This window comes from Rhinoraja longicauda, chromosome 40 (genome assembly GCF_053455715.1).
Source record: "Rhinoraja longicauda isolate Sanriku21f chromosome 40, sRhiLon1.1, whole genome shotgun sequence".
Classification (NCBI taxonomy): domain Eukaryota; kingdom Metazoa; phylum Chordata; class Chondrichthyes; order Rajiformes; family Arhynchobatidae; genus Rhinoraja; species Rhinoraja longicauda.
This window is the reverse complement of record NC_135992.1, coordinates 12,274,859-12,300,067: the sequence shown is the minus strand read 5'-3', so window position 1 is coordinate 12,300,067 and position 25,209 is coordinate 12,274,859. Positions and strand designations below refer to the sequence as shown.

General features: G+C 39.7%; 1 protein-coding gene across 7 annotated transcripts in view; it reads right to left on the bottom strand.

Annotated features, from left to right (window-relative positions):
* The window catches only part of LOC144611573 (activating transcription factor 7-interacting protein 1-like), a 126,886-nt gene that overhangs the window by 43,360 nt on the left and 58,317 nt on the right, over positions 1–25,209 (bottom strand). For 6 of the 7 annotated variants that reach the window (XM_078430736.1, XM_078430739.1, XM_078430735.1 and 3 more), the window contains 5 exons: positions 22,242–23,353; positions 20,698–20,748; positions 19,115–19,260; positions 16,836–16,973; positions 12,615–12,695 (listed from right to left, as the gene is read on the bottom strand). In XM_078430736.1, the coding sequence (XP_078286862.1) occupies positions 12,615–12,695; positions 16,836–16,973; positions 19,115–19,260; positions 20,698–20,748; positions 22,242–23,343 (1,518 nt within the window). In that variant the 5' untranslated portion in view covers positions 23,344–23,353. Of the gene's footprint in view, positions 1–118; positions 1,580–12,614; positions 12,696–16,835; positions 16,974–19,114; positions 19,261–20,697; positions 20,749–22,241; positions 23,354–25,209 lie in introns of all 7 variants that reach the window. The other variant, XM_078430741.1, reaches the window with a different exon arrangement.

Below are 25,209 nucleotides of genomic sequence, written 5' to 3'. Positions count from 1 at the left end.
TAAATGAAACGAGATATTTGGCAACTGGAAACAAATGCCTGATATTGCCTGCGAGATGCACTAGGGAAAATTTCTTTATTTTTTGTAACATTAAGAAGAAAACAGGCTTTATACTTACCCTTCCAGACTGCCCAGTATGGTGTCCTGAAATATCACCCTCATCACAGATTTCTTTGGAGTATCGCTCCAATGTGTGAACTCCTAAAGCTCGCCGGCAGAACTCCAGCCGACCAGCAAATGGGCGCCGGTAAAATGGACCACTGTTGGGAACCATGCCGAGGTAGCGACGGAAGAGAGAAACAATACATCTTGGGTTGGTCGAGTCTGCATATTGCCGAATGCGTCCTTTTGTCCTCCAAGTTACACCTCTGTAAGGTTTGGCCACAAATTCTAGATATGCTCCAATTTCATCTGTTCCAAAGATAAACTGATCAACTACCAATCTATTGTGTTCGGTCGCTGCGTGGACACCAAAAACTTTACAGAGATAGAAATAGACAGCATAACTGTAGCTTTTTGCATCTTGAAGTTGAAAGACTATTTGCCAAAGCTTTTCTTCGTCTTCTTCTGTGTAGGGTTGTGCTTGTTTCCTTAAAGTACCAATGCCTTGTTGCTTAAGGAATTTTATTCGCCTGTCAAGGACAGTCCGAAACTCAGAAAACTCTCCGTTACAATTGTTGAAGAAGTCAATGTCCAGTCGCTTGCAGGTTTCACGCAAGTATCGCAAGATTGAACAACAGAGCAGACGGAGGGAATTAGGTGGATAAAATGATCCATCTTGCTGACGCACTTCCTCCACAAAGTGACACAACCAGAAATTCAATTGATCACGTGTAATTTCATGAGACAATAATGGAACGTTAAGGAACAACTCTTCACATTTCATACTATTTTCCATAAGGTAGTTATTTCGGTTTTTAGCCCATTCATCCCAAGTTCGAACTCCCCAGGCTGTGGCTCTCTTTGTATTGTAGGGAATGTTAGCTTGTATCATTAACCGTCTTCTGAAATCTGGAATAGGTTTTTTGGGAGTCTTATTTGATAATGGATCCAGCTGTCCCAATGCAAGTTGATCAATTGAATGATAAGTTTTAATATTTTTTAACACTGCAGTTGTGTCAGCAAGTGCATTGTATGTGGTCTGCTTTTCCTTGACAGGTATATCATCATAAACTTGTGATGTTTCTTTATTTAGCTGGACAAGTGATCTCTTGGAAGTTCCACTCATCGTTAATGGAGTCTCATGCTCATCCATTATGTCCTCAAATAAGCTACCATGAGCTTGATCATTATTTAACGCAACCTGAAGCTTACCTGCAGCGAATGCATGTTTAATACTTCTATTATAATACAAAACAGCCCGTTGTTTCAATGTAATGATTTTGTCTGATTCAGCAGAAACATTGCAGTTCCACAGTGGAATTTCCCGCTTTATTAGAGGCTTACAGGATTTATTGTCTTCAAATACAAGATGGTGATCATCTCCAATAGATGCAACACATGCATTGTATGAAGTTCCATTATGCTGCAATGGAGTCTGCTGCTTAAATGCAACAGATCTGCTTGATACTTGACAATCCTGCAATGCAACATTTTGTTTTAAAATGGGTGCAGCAAATTTATGTAATGCATTTTGCTGCTTGTCATCAGCATAAATATTATGCATTGACCTATAATGCTGCACTGCACCTGGTTTGACCAACACATCAGAAATTTGACAAGCATTTAATGCATCCCCTGGCTGCTTTGGATTGACAACACTTTTAGAGGGAGGCAAATTCTCACCCAAAGCAGTCTGTTTTTTGATGACAAAGTTATCAAATTTATTACATATAATTTTACTATCTTGTATCATAACTGGTTGCTCGTTTGCAGAAGGTTTACCACACACTGCAGTTGCAGGCTTGTTAACATGTAATAAATGCTGCTGTTTTGTTGCTGTGGGCTTGTAAAATGTAATATAGATCATGCTATCATCCTGCAATAAAATCCCCCTTTCCACAGCAGGTTGGCTGCCTGTATGCTCAGAAATCCTATTATCTTGCAAGAGAACCTGTTCCATTTCGACAGTGGGCTTGCCATACTGGTGTTTCTCATTTTTCTTTGCCACCTTGAACTTCTTTTTGTAGTTTAAATCAAACTGTAATTCTGGTTGAAAAGATGCAGGAATCTGAGACAAAGAAACAGAAACACTTGCCAGTAAAGCCAATGAAACTTTTTTCAAAATGCTAGGCAAGATAAAAATAATTACTTTTATTTTAGCTTGAATTGATTCCTTGGGGAATTGATTTTTTGGTCTTTGGTGAAAGGAAATAGAATAAAAAGAAACATCCACTCAAACTGAAAAAAAGCATCATTATTTCAAGACAACACCTTCAAGGGGTGGACTCAATACACAAAACTGTGAAACAATGTTATACAGCACTGGCATTGCCAAACTCAGTTTACCTAACAAAATGCATTGCAATAAAGAGCAAATAAAGAACAAAAGAAAAATAAAGAACAAACCAACTCTCAATATTTTAATCAGTCATTAGCAATTTCTCATCACTCAACTTCATCTAAAAAACAAATCCTAACCAAATACACACCTGGTCTAAAGAATCCTTGCTACGATTTTGGTTTCCGTGATAGAAATTGCAGTCTTAATAAAAAGAGCCTGAATCTTACATAAAAGAAATCCTTTGCACTCTTCCTGTCTGACCATACATATTATTTTCTCTAAGGTCTACACAAAATGCTGGAGTAACTCAGCGGGTCAGGCAGCATCTCGGGAGAGAAGGAATGGGTGACGTTTCGGGACGAGACCCTTCTTCAGACTCAGTACTTCAGTTTGAAGAAGGGTCTCGACCCGAAACATCACCCATTTCTTCTCTCACAAGATGCTGCCTGACCCACTGAGTTACTCCAGCATTTTGTGTCTACCTTTGATTTAAACCAGCATCTGCAGTTTTTTTCCCTACACATATTATTTTCTCTTAATTGTTTAGGACTATTTTTATCCAAATACAGGCAACCACTGTTTAAGGAAATTTGCTCTTACAAAATTCATAAATCACTACCAGAAAATCTAAAACAGAATAAAATGTGCTTTTACTTAATTTGCGTGCGTGTGGGCGGCATTAAAAAAATAAGCATAAAAAGCAAAAGAAACAATTGATTTTGTCTATTTTTACTTCTTCAACACTCACACATTTCTTGACGCATGTGCAGATAACGCGGTGGTAGAATCATTTTGCTGTCCAGCAGTCTTTCCCCCACCACCACTCCCCAAGTGTTTCCTATTTTATTTACCCTCAGACAATTACCCTAAATAGTGTCACAACCTAAACAACTAAAGCTAAACTATTATTATTTATCGCGTATTGTTTCTTTAATCTATCTTAGTCATATTTGTTGCACATTTAAAAGTGTGTATTTTCATTCAAACTGACGACTGGTAGGTGATACCATCTGCAGTTGCTCAAGTCTCCAAACGTAGCTGCTAGCCACTTAGATTTGCTTTGGAAACTGACAAGCCCTTAAGTGACATGCCCTGCTGCTGCACTCGTCATTACTGTTGTGAAAAACATCCCATATGATCACTTTTCCATTTATAATGTGGGGTTCAATAGGAAATAGGACTTTGTGTTCCAGAAAATCACGATGGAATGGTTTTCTAGGAATGCAACTCCTCTGCAACATGGAGGTCCCATGTTGAAAAAAAGACTTGTTTTTTTTGGATGACAATAAAGATAATTCTGAATTCTGATCAACCAGAGCATATATTATGCTTACCACAGAATTTCTGTAACTATCTCATCGTTCACTCAAAATAACAAATTATGCAGAATATTGTTCCATTGGGTTTAAAATAAACTTTTGTGCACTTACTTGAGTTAAGTGGACTTGTCTCATCTTGTTCAGTGATTTCCATAATACTGTCATTAGATATCCAAGAATGAAGGTTGTAGTCATTATGGCATCAATAACTTACCAATCATAAGGGGAGAGGAGGAATACTAGTCTGATCCCTAAGGGTCCTTGCAGACCCAAGTTTAGTGCACTAGAATTTAACTGAGGCGTTAAAAGTAATCCCGATTTAGCAGATCATCTAATCAAATGTAATCCTCAGATTCGAAACTCAAAGTTCACTTCTCCACAGGGCACTACGAATTCAGTTGCATGGTATTTACCCCAGTATGCTCAGCACTCTAGTGCAAAGTTATTTTCTTACTCTTCGTAAATATATCATAATGACAGACTTTGATTTAAAGAACAATCATGAGAATAAAAAGCTGGTTCAATGCATGTTTTAATTCTGATACGTTCGGTGCAAATGCAACTTCTGGAGGAACTGTTAATATCCATAATATCTATCTGGACCATCCATTTCATACTCTGCTTGAACCTCATAAAGATGAGGATACTCTTCATTAAATAATATTTCAAACATTCCATCTATTTTAACATCTGTACATAAATCTAACTGGAGCACGAGTCAGTCAAATTAATTCTCAGCCAAACAATGACTCTTACAATGTGGTGAGCTTCAATGTGTTACTGACGACTGAAGGGGTCTACTTGCTGTGATAATTGGACAGTGGTAGTCTAATCCAAAAACAGAATAATTAGTGGGAAATGCAGCTTCTAATACCGTGTAATCAACAATTTATTCTCTTCAATAGCCTTGTAAAATGTCATGCAGACCACCCTATCTGGGTTAGGGTTTTTCTTGGAAGAAACTCCTCATCCCCATTGCGTTTCTCCACGGCAGGCTGGCTAAACACATTCCAAGAAATATTACTATTATGCAGTGGGGCCTGTTCCACTTCCACACACCGATGTTCCCAATTTGTCTTTGTCAACCTGACTTTCAGAAAGCCTTTGATAAGGTACCACAAGAGGTCGGTGAGCACAATTAGAGTACATGGTATTGGGGGTAGGGTATTGACATGGATAGAGAATTAGTTGGCAGACATGAAGCGAAGAGTAGGAATAAACAAGTCCTTTTCAGAATGGCAGGCAGTGGAGAGTGCCGCAAGGCTCGGTGTTGGGGCTACAACTATTTACAATATATATTAATGATTTGGATGATGGAATTAGAAGGAACACTAGCAAGTTTGCAGATGACACAAAGCTGGGTGGCAGTGCGAACTGCGAAGAGGATGTTAGGATGTTGCAGGGTGACTTGGACAGGTTTAGTGAGTGGGCAGTTGCATGGCAGATGCAGTATAATGTAGATAAATGTGAGGTTATCCACTTTGGTGGCAAAAACAAGGAGGCAGATTATTATCTCAATGGTGTCAGATTAGGTAAAGTGGAAGTACAACGAGACCTTGGTGTCCTTGTACACCAGTCACTGAAAGTAAGCCTGCAGGTACAGCAGGCAGTGAAGAAAGCTAATGGCATGTGGGCCTTCATAATGAGAGGATTTGAGTACAGGAGCAAAGAACTCCTTCAGCAGTTGTATAGTCAAGTTAAGTCAAGTCAATTTTATTTGTATAGCACATTTAAAAACAACCCACGTTGACCAAAGTGCTGTACATCTGATTAGGTACTAAGGAAAAAAAAAAGAAACATTCAGTAGCACGCAGTTCACAGCGCCTCCTCAATGAGCCTCAAACGTTAGGGAGTAGAAATAGGTTTTGAGCCTGGACTTAAAGGAGTCGATGGAGGGGGCAGTTCTGATGGGGAGAGGGATGCTGTTCCACCCTATAGACCCTGGTGAGACCACATCTGGAATATTGTGTGCAGTTTTGGTCTCCTAATTTGAAAAAGGACGTCCTTGCTACAGAGGCAGTGCAGCGTAGGTTCACGAGGTTAATCCCTGGAATGGAGGGACTGTCATACGAGGAAAGATTGGAAAGACTAGGCTTGTATTCACTGGAGTTTAGAAGGATGAGAGGGGATCTTATAGAGATGTATTAAATTATAAAAGGACTAGACACGCTAGATGCAGTGAAAATGTTCCCAATGTTGGGGGAGTCCAGAACCAGGGAACACAGTCTAAGAATAAAGGAGAGGCCATTTAAAACTGAGGCGAGAAGTAACTTTTTCACCCAGAGATGTGAATTTGTGGAATTCTCTGCCACGGAAGGCAGTTGAGGCCAATTCACTGGATGAATTTAAAAGAGAGTTAGATAGAGCTCATGGGGCTAGTGGAATCAAGGGATATGGGGAGAAGACAGGCACAGGTTACTGATTGTAGATGATCAGCCATGATCACAATGAATGGCGGTGCTGGCTCGAAGGGCCAAATTGCCTCCTCCTGCACCTAATTTCTATGTAACTCTGTAGCTCTTTCCAATCTCACTAATGCAGTTAAACCTAATCACATTATAATCTGTTCTTTTTTCCACTCCCATTACCAAAACTATTAAGACACCTAGCTTTAGCTGGAAAATGGAGTATAATTGTCTTTGATGTTCAGCAGCATCATACAACTTTTTTCATGTATTTTGCCATGGCTTATGACTATCCCTGGCTGAATTAATTGATTGATTGAAAGATTCAGCATGGAAACAGATCCTTCAGCCACCGAGTCCATGATGACCCTTGATCATTCTTTCACACTAGTTCTGTTATCCCACTTTTGCATACTCACTACACGAGGGGCAAATTACAGGGGTCAGGATCGAACCTGCATCTCTGGCACCGTGAGGCATCAGCTCAACCGGTTGTGCCACACTCATTGTATTTGTGTTAATTGCAGAATATTCCACAAATAGAAAAATGTTCCCGCACACTATCTACTCAATGGAAATAAATTGTAATGCAATACTCAATAGAAATACCTCCTCTACCAATAGTGATATATAAAGGCTAGAAAACTTTGAAGTTCCCCTGCCAATACTGATATATAACACACAATCCCCCGACTTTAAAAGGACTTATTTCACAAACATCCAACATTTGAAATTCAACACACAAGACTGCTGACCAAATGAAATGCACAGGATTGCCTAGTGGAACTCTTACAGCTTAGCTGGCCAGAATGAAAGAGATAGTACTTGTAAACAAGATCCCATTCGCAGCGTGGATTTTTTTTAGATAAAAAGCCTCTTTACATAAAATAAACGATGGCCACAGAAGAGGAGAATAATGAAGTGTGCACTTCTTTTTGGTCTCCACAATTATTTACATTTCATCTATTAAAAGAATTGCAGCGCTTGCAATTAATGGACCGTAAAATAACAAGACACCCATCTTTATGTACACCGCAGTAATAACTCAAAGGTGCCTGTAGATGGCACCAACAAGAGTAATGCCTCCAAAATCAACATCACCACCGAGGGGGAATTCAATATGACTACAGATGAGAAGTTTTGTCCAGTCAGGCACTGATTGCTACAATTCCAAGAAAGAGTAAAGATCTCAACTCCTGTTCATGGAAGGATTGCATCAGGGAAGTTTTTGATCCACATGGATAGGACAGGTTTGGAGGGATATGGGCCAAACGCAGGCAGGTGCGACTAGTGTAGCTGGGACATGTTGGCCGGTGTGGGCAAGTTGGGCCGAAGGGCCTGTTTCCACGGTGTATCACTATGACATAGACTCTGCTGGCTATGTAGAACAACCTGGAGATTCTCATTCCTCTCCCTCCCCCAAATTCTCACTCCATAATCCTGAAAAAATGGTTTAGTTTTAAATATTGAATCAATTTCTTGATAAATCAGAGTATTTTTTAAGAATGTAAATTATATGGTATTATATTTTCAAAATATTAAAAGTTCCAAAACAAAATCCTCTCATCATGTAATTTTGTAACCTAGATTATTTTCTAACCTATCATGGCAACCTAGATTTCATGCTTTGATGGCAGCTTGCTGGTGCAGTTTCAGAACTACATCCATTCAGTATGTCTTATGTAAGAACAATTCACTCATATCTTTTACCATGTTGCAGCAATGACCAAATCTACTAAAAGTTGAACTCATAAGAAACAGACTTTGACATTCAACCAGTATAATGCATGCTCCACACAATCCTCTTGTTTACTTCACCTCTCATCAATATATCCTCTTCCTTCCTCCCGCATGTGGAAACCAGCTTGTCCTCACAAGCACTCTTGTATGCTCGAAACAAATACTGTTTGGTTGACATAGAAAATAGGTGCAGGAGTAGGCCATTCGGCCCTTCGAGCCTGCACCGCCATTCAATATGATCATGGCTGATCATCCAGCTCAGTAGCCTGTACCTGCCTTCTCTCCATACCCCCTGATCCCTTTAGCAAAAAGGGCCACATCTAACTCCCTCTTAAATATAGCCAATGAACTGGCCTCAACTACCTTCTGTGGCAGAGAATTCCACAGACTCACCACTCTCTGTGTGAAGAAATGTTTTCTCATCTCGGTCCTAAAAGACTTCCCCCTTATCCTTAAGCTGTGACCCCTGGTTCTGGACTCCCCCAACATCGGGAACAATCTTCCCGCATCTAGCCTCTCCAACCCCTTAAGAATTTTATATGTTTCTATAAGACCCCCCCTCAGTCTTCTAAATTCCAGCGAGTACAAGCCCAGTCTATCCAGTCTTTCCTCATATGAAAGTCCCGCCATCCCAGGGATCAATCTGGTGAACCTTCTCTGTACTCCCTCTAAGGCAAGAACGTCTTTCCTCAGGTTAGGAGACCAAAACTGAACACAATACTCCAGGTGTGACTTAGCAAAGCCCATCACAATGTTCGGATGATCATGGTAGTGATAAAAGTATTGTTACCCAAGCGCCCTCTTTGCTTCTTCTAATTTCAATGTTCATTTTTAACAATCTGTCCAATTCAGTATTATCTTTATTAAAATTAGAAAATGTGTGATCCTTAACATTTCTCTATTTCCTTATGATGTAGGAACTCTGCTGAATCCATGATTCAGAGGGCAATCCCATTTTTCCACTAGTTTGTCCCATATTCTTCACATTTCCATCAACTCCCTCAGATCCTATTTACCCCATATGAGACAAATTCCACATTTTTGGTAGGTGTGAGGAAGCCAAGAACCTTGAGGAACTCACCAGGTTATATGCAAAATGTGCAAACACCACATGAATAGCAACGGTTAGGATTGAACCCAGATTGCTGACACCGTGAGGCAGCAGTTCTACTAGCTGTAAGTAATGATGGATCAACCGTTACCAACTCAAAACAAAATTGCTTAAGTATGCTTACTACTTACTCCTTTCCAAAAGCCCAAGTGGCCAGGTGGAGTCATTGCTCCTTGTGCATGTCTTAATCATCCACAAGGGATGCATAAAATATTTGAATGTTTTGTAAATACTTGGAATAATAGTCTTTAGAAAGCTCAATAAATCCTTTGGCATTATGAAAGTCCATGAAGATCTTAATGATATTTGAGGGTATTAACCTTCCCTAGTTGTGGTCCATTCATGCGTTATTTTGACAGTTATTACTAGTAAAGTCACATTCTCTGTATTCCACTATACAATTTGTACAGTAGTAGATGTTTGTTATTTTTAAATTTAAAAAAAGCATAGTTTGTTGAAGTAGTAATTAGAATCCTCACAAATGGTTCTCTTTACATTTGGAATCTATGTGTACGTCTACTGCTATTCAGACTTTTCACAATAAATGCATGATTTTGTTAATATTTCAATTAGCCTAATGCAAAAATGCTCCATCAGCCTCAAGCTGAAAGTTCTGCAAAAACATAATTCACTGTTTCTCAATAAACATTTCCACATTTTGAAATGATAGAAACAATATAAAACTATGCAAAAGCTGTACAAATTGACCTTTTCAACATATAGAATCTCTACATCAAGCAATACTTCCTACAGCAGTAAGCATTTCATTATAAATATCCATGCATAGCAAGTGAAGTCAAACACTTTACAAGCTGCAAAACAATTTCAAAGTCCTGGTAGACTTTTAAATTGCCTTCAGGATCTCTCATAAGCATTAACTTCATGATTAACATAATTAAGTCTAGAGAGAGTTTAGTGAATCATGATAAAAAGGCGCTCTTCTATCTTGGCACTGAAGTGCTAATATGAAACTATATCAACAATTAAAATTGTCAGATTCTACAGCAGCAATTATAAATTAACTTCTTCACAATCTCTAATATGAAACTATAACTATAACAATTAGATCCCTCGAAGCTGCAATTAGATATTAGCTTCTTCACCATCTCTAATGAAACTGAGCCACAAAATAATATTTTATTGAGTGATTTTGCTTACTCGCAGGTTTCATATGTATCGGCAGTGAATGGCAAAAACTTTGTGTGGAAGTGTACATTTTCATGAAGTTTGAAAGAGCAGAGGTATTAACAAAAATGCGTCATAGAAGAATTATTCTGATACCTGACTTCAATCAAATTTTATCTCTTTGTGGTCCTGGATAGAGCCAGTTTAAACTTCACAACTTCCAACCATTCCCCCCTCCAAAAATATTTAATCCTTGTCCAGCCAAAGGAATGTCAGTTGCTTCTTTTATTGGGACAATCACCATTAGTAACACATTGTTTTTAACCATATATTGTTTTATTCGTGTGGTCAAACAGTCATAGGATCAACTTTTACTGTTTTGTGATACCCTTTATATGTGTACGATAATGGCTAATAATTCCCAAACCCAATTTAAACAAGAATAATCTGCTTAAATAACCCGTACTCATTTCCCTTACATAATGACATTCGTTAAAAGAACACATTTTGAGTGTAATTAACTCCTATAAGATTATTGTTCAATAATACTCTAGTGAGGAGACAGAACAAATTCAAATTGTCTTGCCATCTGTGGTGGCTGCTCAGCCATTATAAATAGGGCAGGATGTGCAACAAATAGCCATAAATTGATAACAAGGAGTATACCACTCTGTGGCTGTGGTGCAGTTAATGACAATGTCTTTCTCCTGAATGCCTGCTCCTTCATGTGCAAACTTTACTTTTAATTCCAAGACTATTAATGACAACTTAGACCTCTGCCATTTTTGAAGAAGTTTATCTCTCTGCTTTTTATGATGACATCTTCATTATTCAAATTTAATTTGCCACATTCCGTAATGCAGGCATGTGAGTGAGGTAAAAAGAAAGAGGAAAAGAACCAAGCACTTGTGTGAGGTGTACAATGGGGGTCAAAAAATTGGAACATTTTTGAAAATTTACACACAAAATTACCAGTTTCAAGCCTCTTTTAGTGCATTTCAAAGTAAAAACAGAGATTACAAAATAATGTGAATACGTCACTGTACACTAATAACATTTAAGTAAATTCGCACATTAATTGATCATCAGCCCAAAAAGGTGGTAATTGGCTTTTCTGCTGTTTTACATGACCTGTCTTAATTAATTTAGTTATATAATCTTGCACTTAAATTTAATATTTACTCATTACAGTTCCACCACTGATTTTCTGGCACTCTTAGTTCCAGAGCTTTGCTGGTTTATCCAGCAGGTCAAGGAAGTCGGCTATGGGGATAGATTTGCTACCTCCGGCTGGGCTGGAGTTCTAGAACCCCAGCCGCAGGTTGCAAATTCAACCCACCGATCGGCCGTGGAAGTCCCGATTGGGTCGAGATTGGCTGCCTTGCCCAGCCGAGGTGCCACATTTTCAGGCAGACTTCTACGGTGCTGGGGGATTTCTCGCGGAAGCTCCAGCGACCGAATTGACACATTGGCCATGGAAGTCCCGATGAGGTCGAGATTGGCTGTCTTGCCCGGCCTAGGCGCCACATTTTTGGGGAGACTTCCATGGCGCAGGAGGGGGGGGGGGGGGGGGGAGATTTCTCGCGGAACCCTTGTGTTCATTACAAGTCTATACATCGGTTTTTCTCCCTTTATTTTTCTCGATCCACTTTCTCTCGTTATTTGGCAAAGTGAAAAAGCACAGAAACCATGCAAAAAGCACGGAAAATGGATTTTAAAAAACGCGGAAATCCGTGGAAAATTCACATGCCTGGTACTGAAACTACCAGCTTCAACCTATTGTTTTTTAACCCCATATGTTATTTCCAGGCCAAATTTGTAACAGTCGAAGTTTGTCATTTGGCCCTTCATGCTTGATCCAACATTCAATATCATAGCTGATCACTTAGTTCAATACCCTGTCCCACTTTCTCCCCTTCCCAACCAAGCTTTATATCACCCACAAACTTGAAAATATTAAATCTAACATTTTCTCCTGTACTATAACTTGGAATACCTCGACTTATTTAACATTCCTTAGCAGATATGCATGGCAAGAGAAGGCACAAAGATAAGGGAAAAATTCTTCTCACTGGAAGTGTTTCAATGTCAGCTGTTAAAATAATATGGTAGATCCTATCTCTGTAATTAGGAAACTTGAGTTAGTTTGTGTTTATGTTAGTTTATATTTATCTTCTGTATATATCAGATATTTAAAGTTCAGTTGATAACTGTGCGCGCATGCAAATATGGATGTTTCAAGCAATAATTGTATTAAATTGTACTGTTCGTCAGTCAATATCACAATATTTTATAAGAAATGGGAAAAGAGATAAGGTACAAAAGACAGATGGTCTAAAGATTACTACAATCTACTCTTCACTGCGTGCAAAAATGTGCCCTCTCAATTATATATTTTTTCTTGTCTTAATGATCCAAGAACCTAATTTCCCTCTCACAAAGTTACTAACGTGGACATATTTGGTACCTACCTCTAGTGCCTTTTTCAGGATGGAATCATTTCGAGCTTGATTTGCTGACCCCAGCCTTTTCTCTATCTGCATTAGCTTTGCCTGCAGGAAATACAAGAGCACAATTATTTAAAAGAACAAATTCAAAAATTTAGTCCTGAGGCATATCCACCCAGGCCCGCTATTCAAACACTATTCTTGACTGATTGAATATTAAAGTTACAAAAATGTAAACATTTGCTCTTTAAAACCAAACAGAGGAAACTGAAAAAGGAGAAGATTGTTGGCGTCAGAAATAGAGGCAAGGGTTTCAAGTGCAACCAGGTTTGTCCAAACAGATTACTTATTCATTTATTTTACTGCTCTCTGTGGTGTGTGCAAATGAAATACAAGAGAAAAATTCAGAAATGGATGCATATTTATAACCCCTCAAAAATAACAATGCGATAAAAGGTAGCTTCCGTTATGTTTTACTTCAGGACTCAAATCAGCCAATTAGTCTGATGGCGGTCTTCATCCAGTTAATTTATGCTGATCTGAAGATGCTCATCACAGCAAGCGAATTATCTTGGTTTTCAGGAAATTAATTAAAATATTCTATTGTCAGGCTCTGGCAAGTTCTGTGCAACAGCTTCAAAGGAGGTCAGCAAACTCAAAGCACAACGATGAATTCTATGAACAAATCAATGAAGCAAAAGGTTAAATTGCTCTTGCATCCTCTTGGTAGCCAAACATATATGCAACACATCTCCCAATTGCGATAACGTGAGCTTCTGCATCTGTCTAATGTGATGAATATTTTTGACTGGAGGACTGGTCAACGACTGAGCTATATTGGTTGTCACTTTATTATTGTCATGTTTACCAAGATATAGTGAACAACTGTGTGCTATCTGGTCAAATCATACTATACATTAATAAAATCAAGCAATATACAAGTCCATACGATAGTGCAAAGAGAAAAATACCAGAATGCAAAATAAAGTGGTACAGCATTACTGCCGTAGAGAAAGTGCAGAGAGAAGGGACACAATGAGGTAGGTTGGAAAATCGGGACGATAACCTAGCTTATGAGAGGATTATTCAGTAGTCTGAATACAGTGGGGAAGAGATGGTTCCAGAATCTGATGGTAAGTGCTTTCAAGCTTTTGTATCTTCCACCCAGCAGGAGAGGGGTCATGGAGGAATGACTGGGATGTAAATGGTCCTTGGCTACTTTCTGATAACATGGAAGGAAAGGTTGTTGCCTTAACCTTGACATCAGCATTCTCCCCCCCTCCATATCACAATCAGACTGAAGAAGAGTTCCGCTCCCAAAATGTCATCTATCCTCCACAGTTGCAGATGCAACTCCAGCATGTTGTGGTCTATACAAGATTCCAGCATCTGTAGTTCTCCATTAATTCACATCATACAGAGTTGAAAATATATCGCTGATCCTTCATCAAGTCCTAGAATTCACAAACCAATGTCATGGTGGGAGTATCTTCACCTGAGATATTGCTGCAGTTCAAGGCAGTGACTCATCAACTTCTCAAGTTCAGTAAATAATGGTCTTGCCAGTGATGCCCAGATTTGAAAAAAATGAATAAAAAAATTGCTCTTTCAAAAAGTTACTGGTAAATTGGATTATAGAGGGACTCCAACTGCTAGTGAACCTGTTTATGTGGAACCCAGAACCCAATTCCCTTCTTCTGTCATGTCCATCATCTATGTTTCAGGCTCTTGCAGTGGACAGCCTTCTCTTTTGCCACCACTAGATCTTCCAGGCAGCATTGTTCACTAAGAAGTGGACATCTTAGTAGGTGTGGCATGGATTGTACAGATGTTCCGCATTCACATTCTGTGTCTGCCGCATCAGCATAGCCCCATTTGCTCATCTTGGTCTTGCATAGGCCCATCCCTGTACAAAGCCTATTGAGGGACTTCCAGGTCTTCCTGTCACACCTGTGACCAGGTGGTAGTTGTTCCTTGGTTGGGATTGGCAGCTTTTCGTGGTGGTGGTTTTCACTGCGTTTCTTTTCCCACAAGGCTAGTCTGGTTGCTTGAGGAGACCGTGACAGTGGCTGGACTGTGTAAAGGAAGCTCTTCCTCAACTTCAGGTGGTTTGGGGCTGGATGATGCGAGTAACAGGAATGGTGGGTGTCCCCAACTTGCCTACTAAGTTCAGTTCTACTGGCAACTGATCTGCGGATTCCTGGTGGAGCAATACTGGCCAAGACATACAAGCTATCCACATTCATTGGTTTTAGGCAGCCAGTGGTGCATCTGCAGCTGTCATTAAGAGTGGCATCAGATTTCTTCGCCTGAGATGATCTCTCCCAAACAGGACAAACATACTCTGCAGCAGAGTAGCACAGCGCAAGAGCAGTTGACTGCAGTGTGGATGCATTGGTACCCCATGACGCGTTTGCTAGCTTGCGTAGGAGGCTGTTCCTTGTCCTCACTTTGCCCTTCACTTTTTCGACCTGTTGCTTGAAGGAAAGGGTTCGGTCCAGAGTGACCCCAAGATAAACAGAGTAGTTACAGTGTCTCAAAGGGACACCATTCCATATTAAGGACTGCTTCCTCCCAGCTTCGCGATTACGAAGGTGGAACAGGCTAACTTGGGTCTTAGCAGGGTTTGCCTTCAGTTGGTTGTCCTTGAAGTAGTTTGTCAAGTCGTCTAAGGATGATGAGAGGGTAGCTTCTACCTCATCTATGCGAGTGCTCTGGGCTGCTATTCCAAGGTCGTCAGCATAAATCAAGCTTCTCGTCCCTGAGAACACCAACTGATCATTAGCGTATACATTGAACAGCACTGGAGCAAGGACGCTGCCCTTAGGTATGCCATTCTTTTGTTTCCTCCATCTGCTGCGTTTACCATTTAGCTCAACATAGAAGCGTCTGTTTTCCAGCAACAGTCTAATCAGTTTGGTCAAGTGGAAGCCCTCTGTCATGTCATGGAGCTTGTTGAGGAGCAGCTGGTGGTTCACAGTGTCGTAGGCTGCTGGCAGATCAACAAAGACAACGCCAGTTAGTTCATTCCTCTCAAAGCCGTCCTCAATGTGCTGAGTTAGATTGAGCACTTGGCTGGTACACGATTTCCCTGGCTGGAAGCCAGCTTGCTCTGGTACAAGGTGTTGTTCTGTGAGTGGGCCTAGCCTGTTCAAGATGAGGCGCTGACAGAGATGGCATTATAGGGAGATCGGTCTGTAGCTTTTTGCTTCATTAGGGTCTTTCCCTGGCTTAAGGATAGCGATCAGACGAGCTTTCCGCCATATTTTAGGTAGGAGGGAGATGGTTACACAATTGTTGAACAGCAAGAGGAGCCACTCTCGTGTAATCTGCCCAAAATGTTTGATCTGTTCTGTGCGAATGTCATCCAGGCCTGCTGCCTTGCCGTTCTTGAGGGAATCGATTGCTGTCTGGAGTTCCGTGCTGTTAAAGTGACAGGTTGATTCTTTATCACCCTGATGCCATGGACTCCTTTTGTGGCGCGTCTTGTGTGGTGGTTTGCCGTTCAGAAGCAGCTGGTGGGCAGCCTGATCTGCTCTAAAGTTAGAGTGCAGCGTTGCCTTCTGGGGGTTGTTGTTAAGTTTCTTGATGGTTGACCAAGCTCTCTTTCTGCTGTGTATCATATCAACACTCTCAATAAGGTCTTGCCAGGATTTCCTTCATTCCTCTGATATTGCTGCCATGAACATCTCCCCTGTGTTCATAGTTTCCTCTGAGAAGGGATCTTCCTTGTACAGTTTTGAGTAGTTCTCGTACAATGAGGCACTGTCAGCTGAGATTCCCGGTATATAGTATTCCCTAAATCCGCATGGAATATATTTTTGAGAGATGTCTTGCACTGTTTTGACGAACTGATCATAGTTTGCAGAGATTTGCTCGAGGGACAGGTAAGGCTTCGTCCAGATTGCTGGCAAATTGCTCCCAATCAGCTTTTTGGAAGTTGAAACGCCGTCTTAGAGAAACTTTCCGAGGTACCACAGCAGCAATAATGCCAATGATGATTGGTATCTATTATACCCAATTCCCTAATGTCGCACTTCACAACTAATATAACATAGCGCTGTCTTTGAGGGAGTTCATAAACACTGAGGTATCCACGGCAACCATTTCAAAAGATTACCATGTCGAGAAACTTTATTCACAAGGCATTAAGGAATAGAGTGCCTCTAGTCATCTTTACTTGATTTTCCAAATTACTTCCACATTTTATACTGGATGTGGCCATAGCTGCTTGTACTTACTTACCTGTAAGCCACAGATTAAAGATTCATGCCTTTTGTGGCATTCTATCTTTTCTACTCTGTTTTTCAGCTCTGCCAGTTTCTTGTCGAAAACACCACTTTGCATGGAGCTTATCCGCTCTTCAATAATTTGCTGAACGATCTGTGCAAAAATAAGAGAAAAAATTTGCTTACCATTAATAAAAATAATGCTCCCATTCCCATTAATCAGATTCAACTGGAAAATTTAGTTCAGTGTTTACAGTTGTAATTCACCTTTGTGATTTCCGAAAAAGAGCACAGATGGTGTCGTTCTACATGTAGCACACTTTCTGATGTATTGTACTGGAACTTGGACCATGCCCAGAGGATGCTTGTAGCACATGCACAGACCAACATGGTCATAATTTTGACACTGCAGAACTCCCATGTGAGAGTTAAGTAAAAGTGAGGCTGAGATAGACAGATTTTTGGATAGATAATGACACAGCATTGAGGCTGGTGGGTCGTATGTGTGTGTGTGTGTGGGGGGTGGGAGTAGTGGGGGTGCATGGACAAAGTGCAAATTCAGTCTCAACACTGAATGGCTGAGCACCTTAAAAGGGTGACCTTCGCCTAGTTGATAAGAATGTGCATTTATTTTCCAGACCTGGTCCAGGAAATAACCGAATATCTGGAATTGTGAATAATGTCTAACATTGGAGATCTGCCAACCATGAATCTAAGTAGCAATATCAGGTTGGCAAGGTAAAAAAAAAGACCTGTAGAGAAAATGAGATGCTAAGAAAATGAAAAGAAATGCACCCAGGAAGGTCTAGATGGCGTGTCAGTCCATTTTATTCCAAGAATTAAAATGTGAACCTGTTTTCAACAGTCAAGATTCAAAATCAAGATTCAATTTATTGTCACATGTACCAATTAAGGTACATTTTTAAGCTGGAAAGAGTGCAGTGAAGATTTACAAGGATGTTACAAGGACGAGAGGCTGACCTGTAAGGAGAAGTTAGGCAGACTAAGACTTTATTCCTTGGAGTGCAGAATGCTGAGGGGTGATATTGTAGAGGTGTATAAAATCATAAGGGGAATAGATAGGATGAATGCAGAGAAATCAAAAACTAGAGGATATAGATTTAAAGTGAGTGGGGCAAGATTTAATAAGAACCGGAGAGCCAATTTTATCACTCAGAAGGCGATATGGAATGAACTGTCAGAGGCGATAGTTAAGATAAGTACTGTAACAGCATTTAAAAAACACTAGGACAGGTGCATGGGTTGGAAATGTTTAGAAGTAGATGGGCCAAACACAAGCAAATGGGACTAGCTTAGATGGGGTACCTTGTTTGGCATGAATGAGTTAGAACGAAAGGCCTGTTTCTATGCTGTATCACTATAACTATTCTAAATCAAGTAACAGGAAAGACTTTCATCTGTGCAAAAACAAAAATGGCAAATGCAGCAGAGGAAGTAGTGCAGACCAAGCTACTACAGAAATTGGAGGTGACAACATTGGCTTCTGCATAAGATCAAGCTGTTGAAGGAAGAACACTTCTCTGAACACTTGCACTCTGTCCATCAATGCCTGTAGTAAGGCTACATAGAAACTGGAGAAACAGTGCCTCATATTCCACTTAAGATAGTTTACAACCTAACAGTGCGAACAGTGAATTCTCCAACTTCCCCACCTCCAGTTTAAATTCCATTTGGAATATTTTGGAGGACCAAGAACCAAGAAGAACTTCCAAGTAATACCCCTCGCCCCCTCTGTCTTTCCTGTGTCATTGATCGCCACCTTGGTGTGCTCCCATTTTTTCCCCACCATCTCCCACTCTTGGTGTGCTCCCATTTTTTCCCACACCATCTCTCCTTGAGTTACCCAGCTTCTTTCCCTCCATCCTACACATTTCATCTATACCCAAGTCCACCATTTCCTTTTTTCTATCGCTCCCACCCTCGTCATTCCCATCCCAGATCCCCTTCAACCCACATCCCTTCCTCCAACTTTAAATTTAACTCCTTCTCCTGTCCTGTTCTTACCCAACATCTTCTGTCTCCTTTTGATCTCTTGTTACTTATTCCAGCCATCTGCCAATCAAACTCCCCTCATCTTTCTGCACCGAGCACTTGACAGGCTTTGTCCTGCCCTCACCTCTTTTCCACCTTTTATCTCCTATTCCAATTAGTCTAAAAGGTCCAGAAGAGTCTTTTCTCTCCCCATATGCTGCATATTGAACAATGACATGGTGTAAAGAATGAGCCATTGTTTGCCAATGATGTGGTACAGATACAATAGTATTGGTCATATACCTTCTCCAGTGTCTCGTGAATCTCGCCTCGAGCAGTGATCTTCACTTTTAAGGCTGCTTCATATTTATCTCCAGAATACCGACACCGCTTTGATATACTACTGTCCGTGTCTTCAGACTTGGACCGTTTTCTTGGCGCTACTTCATCTGCAATGACAAAGAGTTTTCTATTTTAATTAACAACATTCAGTTTCTCAAAATTAACTTTTATTTGTATGCCATAAACAACATGTGGGCATTTTTCACAATCAGTGATCAGATAGTTATGGTCAATACGGTGAAGAAGAAAAGGAGCATCACTCACAATATTACTCTTTTCGAGATGTGCGATTATGGTAAAATTGTGACAAACGGTTTTGGTGGGAAAGGCTGGCAAGTCACATCACCAATCTGCAGAACAGCACACTCCAAATATTGTCACTGTTCTACTTTTCTCTTCTGATTCTGCAACCAGCTATTTATTTTCTAATATAAAACCCACTTAATTTGCAGCTGTAACAGCCCTCTAAGAATTCAGTGCAGTACTTTTTGGAAACCAAATTCAGTTTACTAATTTCCTGATATTTTCTAATCATTGCCTCTTTTCTCAGCACATATCCCTTCCATTTCATAGGAGAGATCGTTAATAAAAAAACTTGTATTTCATGGAAGTACTATCAGAAGTGCTCAAACTTAAGCTCAAATCATCACCAAGCTGACGGAGGGAAAATGATAGCTTCCCGAAAGGTTTATGTTAAATGAACCAAGCTAGGGCGGTCACAGATAAAAGCTATAGACGGGTGACACAAGATGTACTTGTGCTTCATCACTTAAGCAATTTTTGCTTATGGTAATCATTAAAAAAAGAAAACAGCAAATGGAAGTTTTGACCTTGTATGGTAAAGGATGTTATGCAGAAACTAATTATGGCAGAAGGTATTTAAAGACAGGGTGTCACTAAATATACACCGGTTGCTAAGAGCTGTTCCATACAACAATACTGTCATGTCACACCCTAATAAGCACCAACAAGAAAAAAATTATAGTAATGTCCTCACTTTCACCACCATCCTGTCCCCATAGTTCCTATAGAAACATGGTGCTTTTAACGGAAAGTCTTGACCACCATTTGTTTTCTATTTGACTATTCAGCACAAGCTCTGAAAAAAATAATGTCCACATGATATGAAGTGTCCACAATTGCCTAATACTGTACCTCACCCTGTACTGTACTCTTCCTCTTATTGTGCCAACATTTCTAGGCTACCCATGTGCTACACATGTCAAAATCGCAGCATCTTTAATTTCAGCAAAAGGCAGATGTGGAGGAATAGAATTATTGCTACTGATGACTACAGCAACGATACTTATGACCAAGTGGGAACTTTAATGATAAAAATGTTTTGTACATGCTTCAAACGGACTACAGTTACAGAATTCAGCAGCCTGGACTGTTGTCCAATGCACCACCTTAAGTTACGATTAGGGACACTTTAATGAGGGAGAAATCTGGAAAATGCAATATAATAGTAAAACCAAAGATATAATGGTATCTTCAATAATCAAGTTAGTGAAACATTTGCATCGAATTTAAAAAACACTTACTTGGTTCTTGCCTTTGTCTTGTGTCAACTGCTTGCTCTTTGTGGTATACATCTACGAAGCAAAATGTCAAAGCACCAAATGAGTCAAGGATTAAGCCTCCCTTTATGTGCCACAAGCATTTAATTGAAATATTGCTGTTTTCACCCTCATGGTTCAAATTAGCCATTACTGGGAGTTTGGACGTTCTCCCTGTAAACCACGTGGGTTTTCTCCGGGTGCTCCGGTTTCCTCCCACATTCCAATAACAAACTCAAATGGTCTTAAACAACTCACTTTGTTGGCCCTGATATCATCAATTAATATCAAAACAAAATAGCCTACAACTTTAATTAACCTGTAACTTATTTTCCATTGCCTATCCCAGCTACACGGAAGCATTGAAGGTCTGTCTTATGCTATCTGGGTTACACTCTTGGGGCCAAAAGAACAAACCTCAATACCTCTTTGCCCAAACCCTCCCTAAATAACAGCTCTCTGGCCAAGTTTTTGATCTACTCGCCAAATCCTCTGGCTAAAATCCTTTATTTCCCCATCTGATTACATTCTTTTGAAGCACCTTCAGATTTCCTTACAATATTGAAAGGGTTTATACAAATGCTTTCACAACATCTTCACAATTATTTCATTTCTCAGACTATTTTTTTAATCCTCATCTATGCTGCAGGGTTTTTTAATGTCTATTATCAATGCAGTCATAATTTGGTATTACGTGAAAATGTTTTGAACCCTTCAAAATGAAGATTATACATATTATACACAATGTATACACATTGGGCAAGTAGCAAGCTATTTTTGTTGAACTTCAGCAACAAGCTCTAAGGCAAGAGTTTATAACAATCTCTGTCCTAACAATCTATACCATCATGATACAAAACCCTAAATTTCCCACATTTATACCTTCAGACAAATCATGACGTCACACCCATTAGGAGAAAGAACAAAAATTATACTTTAATAAAATATACAGGTCAACCACCGATTTTCTGGAAACTGATTGTCTGGCAATTGGTGGTCCACCCCAGAAATATCCCCGAAAATGTGACGCCTAGGCTGGGTGAGCACGTCGATCTCAACCTCACTGGGACTTCCGCATCATTCAGCAGGTCAAATTTGCCCCCCTGCGGCCAGGGCTCTGGAACTCCAGCCTGGTTAGAGCAGGCAGATCCGCCCCCTTAGCCGACTTCCGCAGCTGATCGGCTGGTTGTATTTGTCCCCTGCGGCCAGGGCTCTGGAACTGCAGCCCGCCCGGAGCCGGAAAATCCATTCCTATAGCTGACGTTGCCGGCCGATATCTGGGCCCTTTTGCGGCCTAGACAGACCATTCCCATACCGTTGGGACTTCTTTTGGAGGCCTTGACCTCTTTTGGTCCAGTAAAACAGATAGTCCAGAAAGGCTCTGGAACCAAGGGTGCCGGAAAATCAGTGGTTTACCTGTATACATATTGAGCAAGTGGTAAGTTGTAAAGCTAATAGATGAAAGTGTGACTAGTCTCTTAAAACTTCAAGACTGCACAAGATAATAATAAGACAATAATAAGTTATACCTGGGCTATCAATTTTTGGTACCAGCTCTTCACTTTCTCGTTGCTTCTCAATTACTGGCTCATCCTCATCTGATAAGACAAGAAATGCCTCTTCTGGCAAGCTGCCATTACATTCCTCTTTTGTTGGAGAACTATTGAGAAAAGTGTCCATTTGTTCTTCTTGCAATGAATTGTCCATGGGTGTCGGGGATTCCACTTCAGGAACAACTTCTTGCTTGTTGGATAATTCACTGTCCTTCTCTGGGGCCAATTTCTCCAAAATAGGAATTATTTCTTCAATTTCCAGTGTGCAATTCCCAAATGATCTGCACTCACCTGCTGTCTCTTTTGTTGTATTTTCATTTTCAGTCACTGCACGCTCCATTTTAGAGCTCTCACAACCATTTTTTTCCTGCACAGATTCTATGCTACTTGATATTGCCTCTTCACTAATATCCATTGAACTTTCATGGTCTTCCTTTTCTCTCACAGAGGAAGAAGAAGACTTTAACTTAAGGCTATTTTCATCTGGTACATCATTGTGATCCCTGTTTTCATCCACAGAAGGTTGTTTTCCTTCTTCTAAAAGGCTCTGGGGTTCAGTAAATGATTTAACTGCAATTAGAGAATCCTCCTTCAACACAACAAACTCTGAATTCACTGCAACATCTCCTTTGCTCTCATTATCTATCAAATCTTGGCTTTCTGCATTCTCAGTAGACATTTGTTCATCTTCAGCAGCCGGGGGGGTTGATTCAATTTTTTCATCTTGGGGTTTCAAATCCTTATCATCATTAGGACATTTTTCAGCAGGACTTAGTTCAGGTGTTTGTGCAACACCAAGTTCATCAATGGAGTTGCCCTGTTGTTCTTCTGGACCCAGCCTCACATCATTAATGCTATCAATGTCTGTATCATCCATGCAGTTGGTATTTAGAGATATTTTGCTGTCAGAATCTCCATTTTCATGTCTACCATTACACAATTTAGTTTTGGTTTCGTCATTTGATTTTAAAAGCCCCTCTTTGCTTTTATAGATGGCATCTAACTGCTGACGGTCACTTGTGCGCATGGTTTTTCTGGCCTTGAAAACTTTTCTTGGAAGCTCTTCACTGGTATCCATCTCAGAACTCCTGAGAAGGAAGGAAGAAACTGTCAGCTGTAACTCGTTGACTCAACCAGCCAGATTATAAAGTCAGTGACTGCTGAATATTTGGTAACTTTTAAGTATAAGGAAACATTTCCAGATGATTTATACTTACAATGACTTTCCCATGCAACCTTTTAGCATATGCAGTAAATTTAGTTGAACTACTTTTGAAAATATTAAAGAACCTTTGCATAAGTAACCATACAGTAAAATGAATAAATTATAATATACCAATTCAGAGCCTATTATGTACAATGTTAATCTAAAAGCTAAAGATCATTGTCATGAAATATTGACATTTTCTTTCCATAGATGCTACTCAGGTTGTTGAACATTTCTAACATTTCCTTTATTTACATTAAAAAATCGACAAATGTTGGCCCAAATTATGCCATCAACATAAATACTGTAGCTTTTTGTATCAAATCAGTGGACATGGCACATAAATCAGAACATTTTCCAGGAAAATTTAGCGACACTTTTGCAGGACAGAGTCCCTGTATAATTACAATCGCTGCATGTTCCCAAGATAACAGAAACACCCTGGAAAAGGGCAGCAACATGGATCTGAAGGCTACAGATAGGTACATGAGTTATTACATTATTATTATTTTTTAAATCTTTCTACAGATAGTTTACAATTATTATGGCAAATTATTTCAAAACACATGAAGCATTAGTTGCATAATAAATGATGATTAGCAAGAACACAGGTTTAACCAAGTTGAAGGGCAGCAATGCTACCAAATGGATATTTAAAACATTAGAAATATAGTGCAATTGTTACAGTATTGATTATATCAGAATTTAACTTACATTCTACATAATGATCAAAGATGATTTTGCCCCTGAAAACAGTATTGTTATTTTTAAGATTTGATAGGAACTTTGATAGCAGAATTGGATGCTGTCAATTATCTTATCAAAAAACACGGATCAATTTCACCATTTTGCAGCATGCAAAATTCCAAAAGGGGTTTTAATTTGAATGAATTCTCAAAGAGGTATATTTCCATTGGGAAAATACCGACTCATAGAAACATAGCCAATGAACTGGCCTCAACTACCTTCTGTGGCAGAGAATTCCACAGACTCACCACTCTCTGTGTGAAGAAATGTTTTCTCATCTCGGTCCTAAAAGACTTCCCCCTTATCCTTAAGCTGTGACCCCTAGTTCTGGACTTCCCCAACATCGGGAACAATCTTCCCGCATCTAGCCTCTCCAACCCCTTAAGAATTTTCTATGTTTCTATAAGATCCCCCCTCAGTCTTCTAAATTCCAGCGAGTATAAGCCAGGTCTATCCAGTCTTTCTTCATATGAAAGTCCTGCCATCCCAGGGATCAATCTGGTGAACCTTCTCTGTACTCCCTCTAAGGCTAGACTCCTCAGTTTAAACCCCATAATTTAGGATCAAACAATTAGTTGTAACAAATAAATGTCTAGATTTCTTCCCTTAATCCCCACTTAACAATTTCAGATTGATAAATTCACCAATTGCTTAACATTGAATTTGATTGCTGTTCCCTCCAAGACCTCATTAGTCACTTAATTCATGCCTGAACTCCCCTGGATTAAAAGTTTTCTTCTATTCCTACTATAAACTTTGTACTCTTGAACTGCTCAACATCCCACAAACAACTTAATCCCTCCCCTAGTCTCTCATGAGAAGAATCGGACGCATGGAATTACATCCAATTTATTTATCATGGGCATAACGCATTCAGTGTTCCGTTTTGGATCCAAAAAAAATTGCAACATCTGAAACATTTAAATAAATTGCTAATAAACTTTTAAAAATAAAATTATTTTGAATAACTGAGCAAAATAATGTACAACG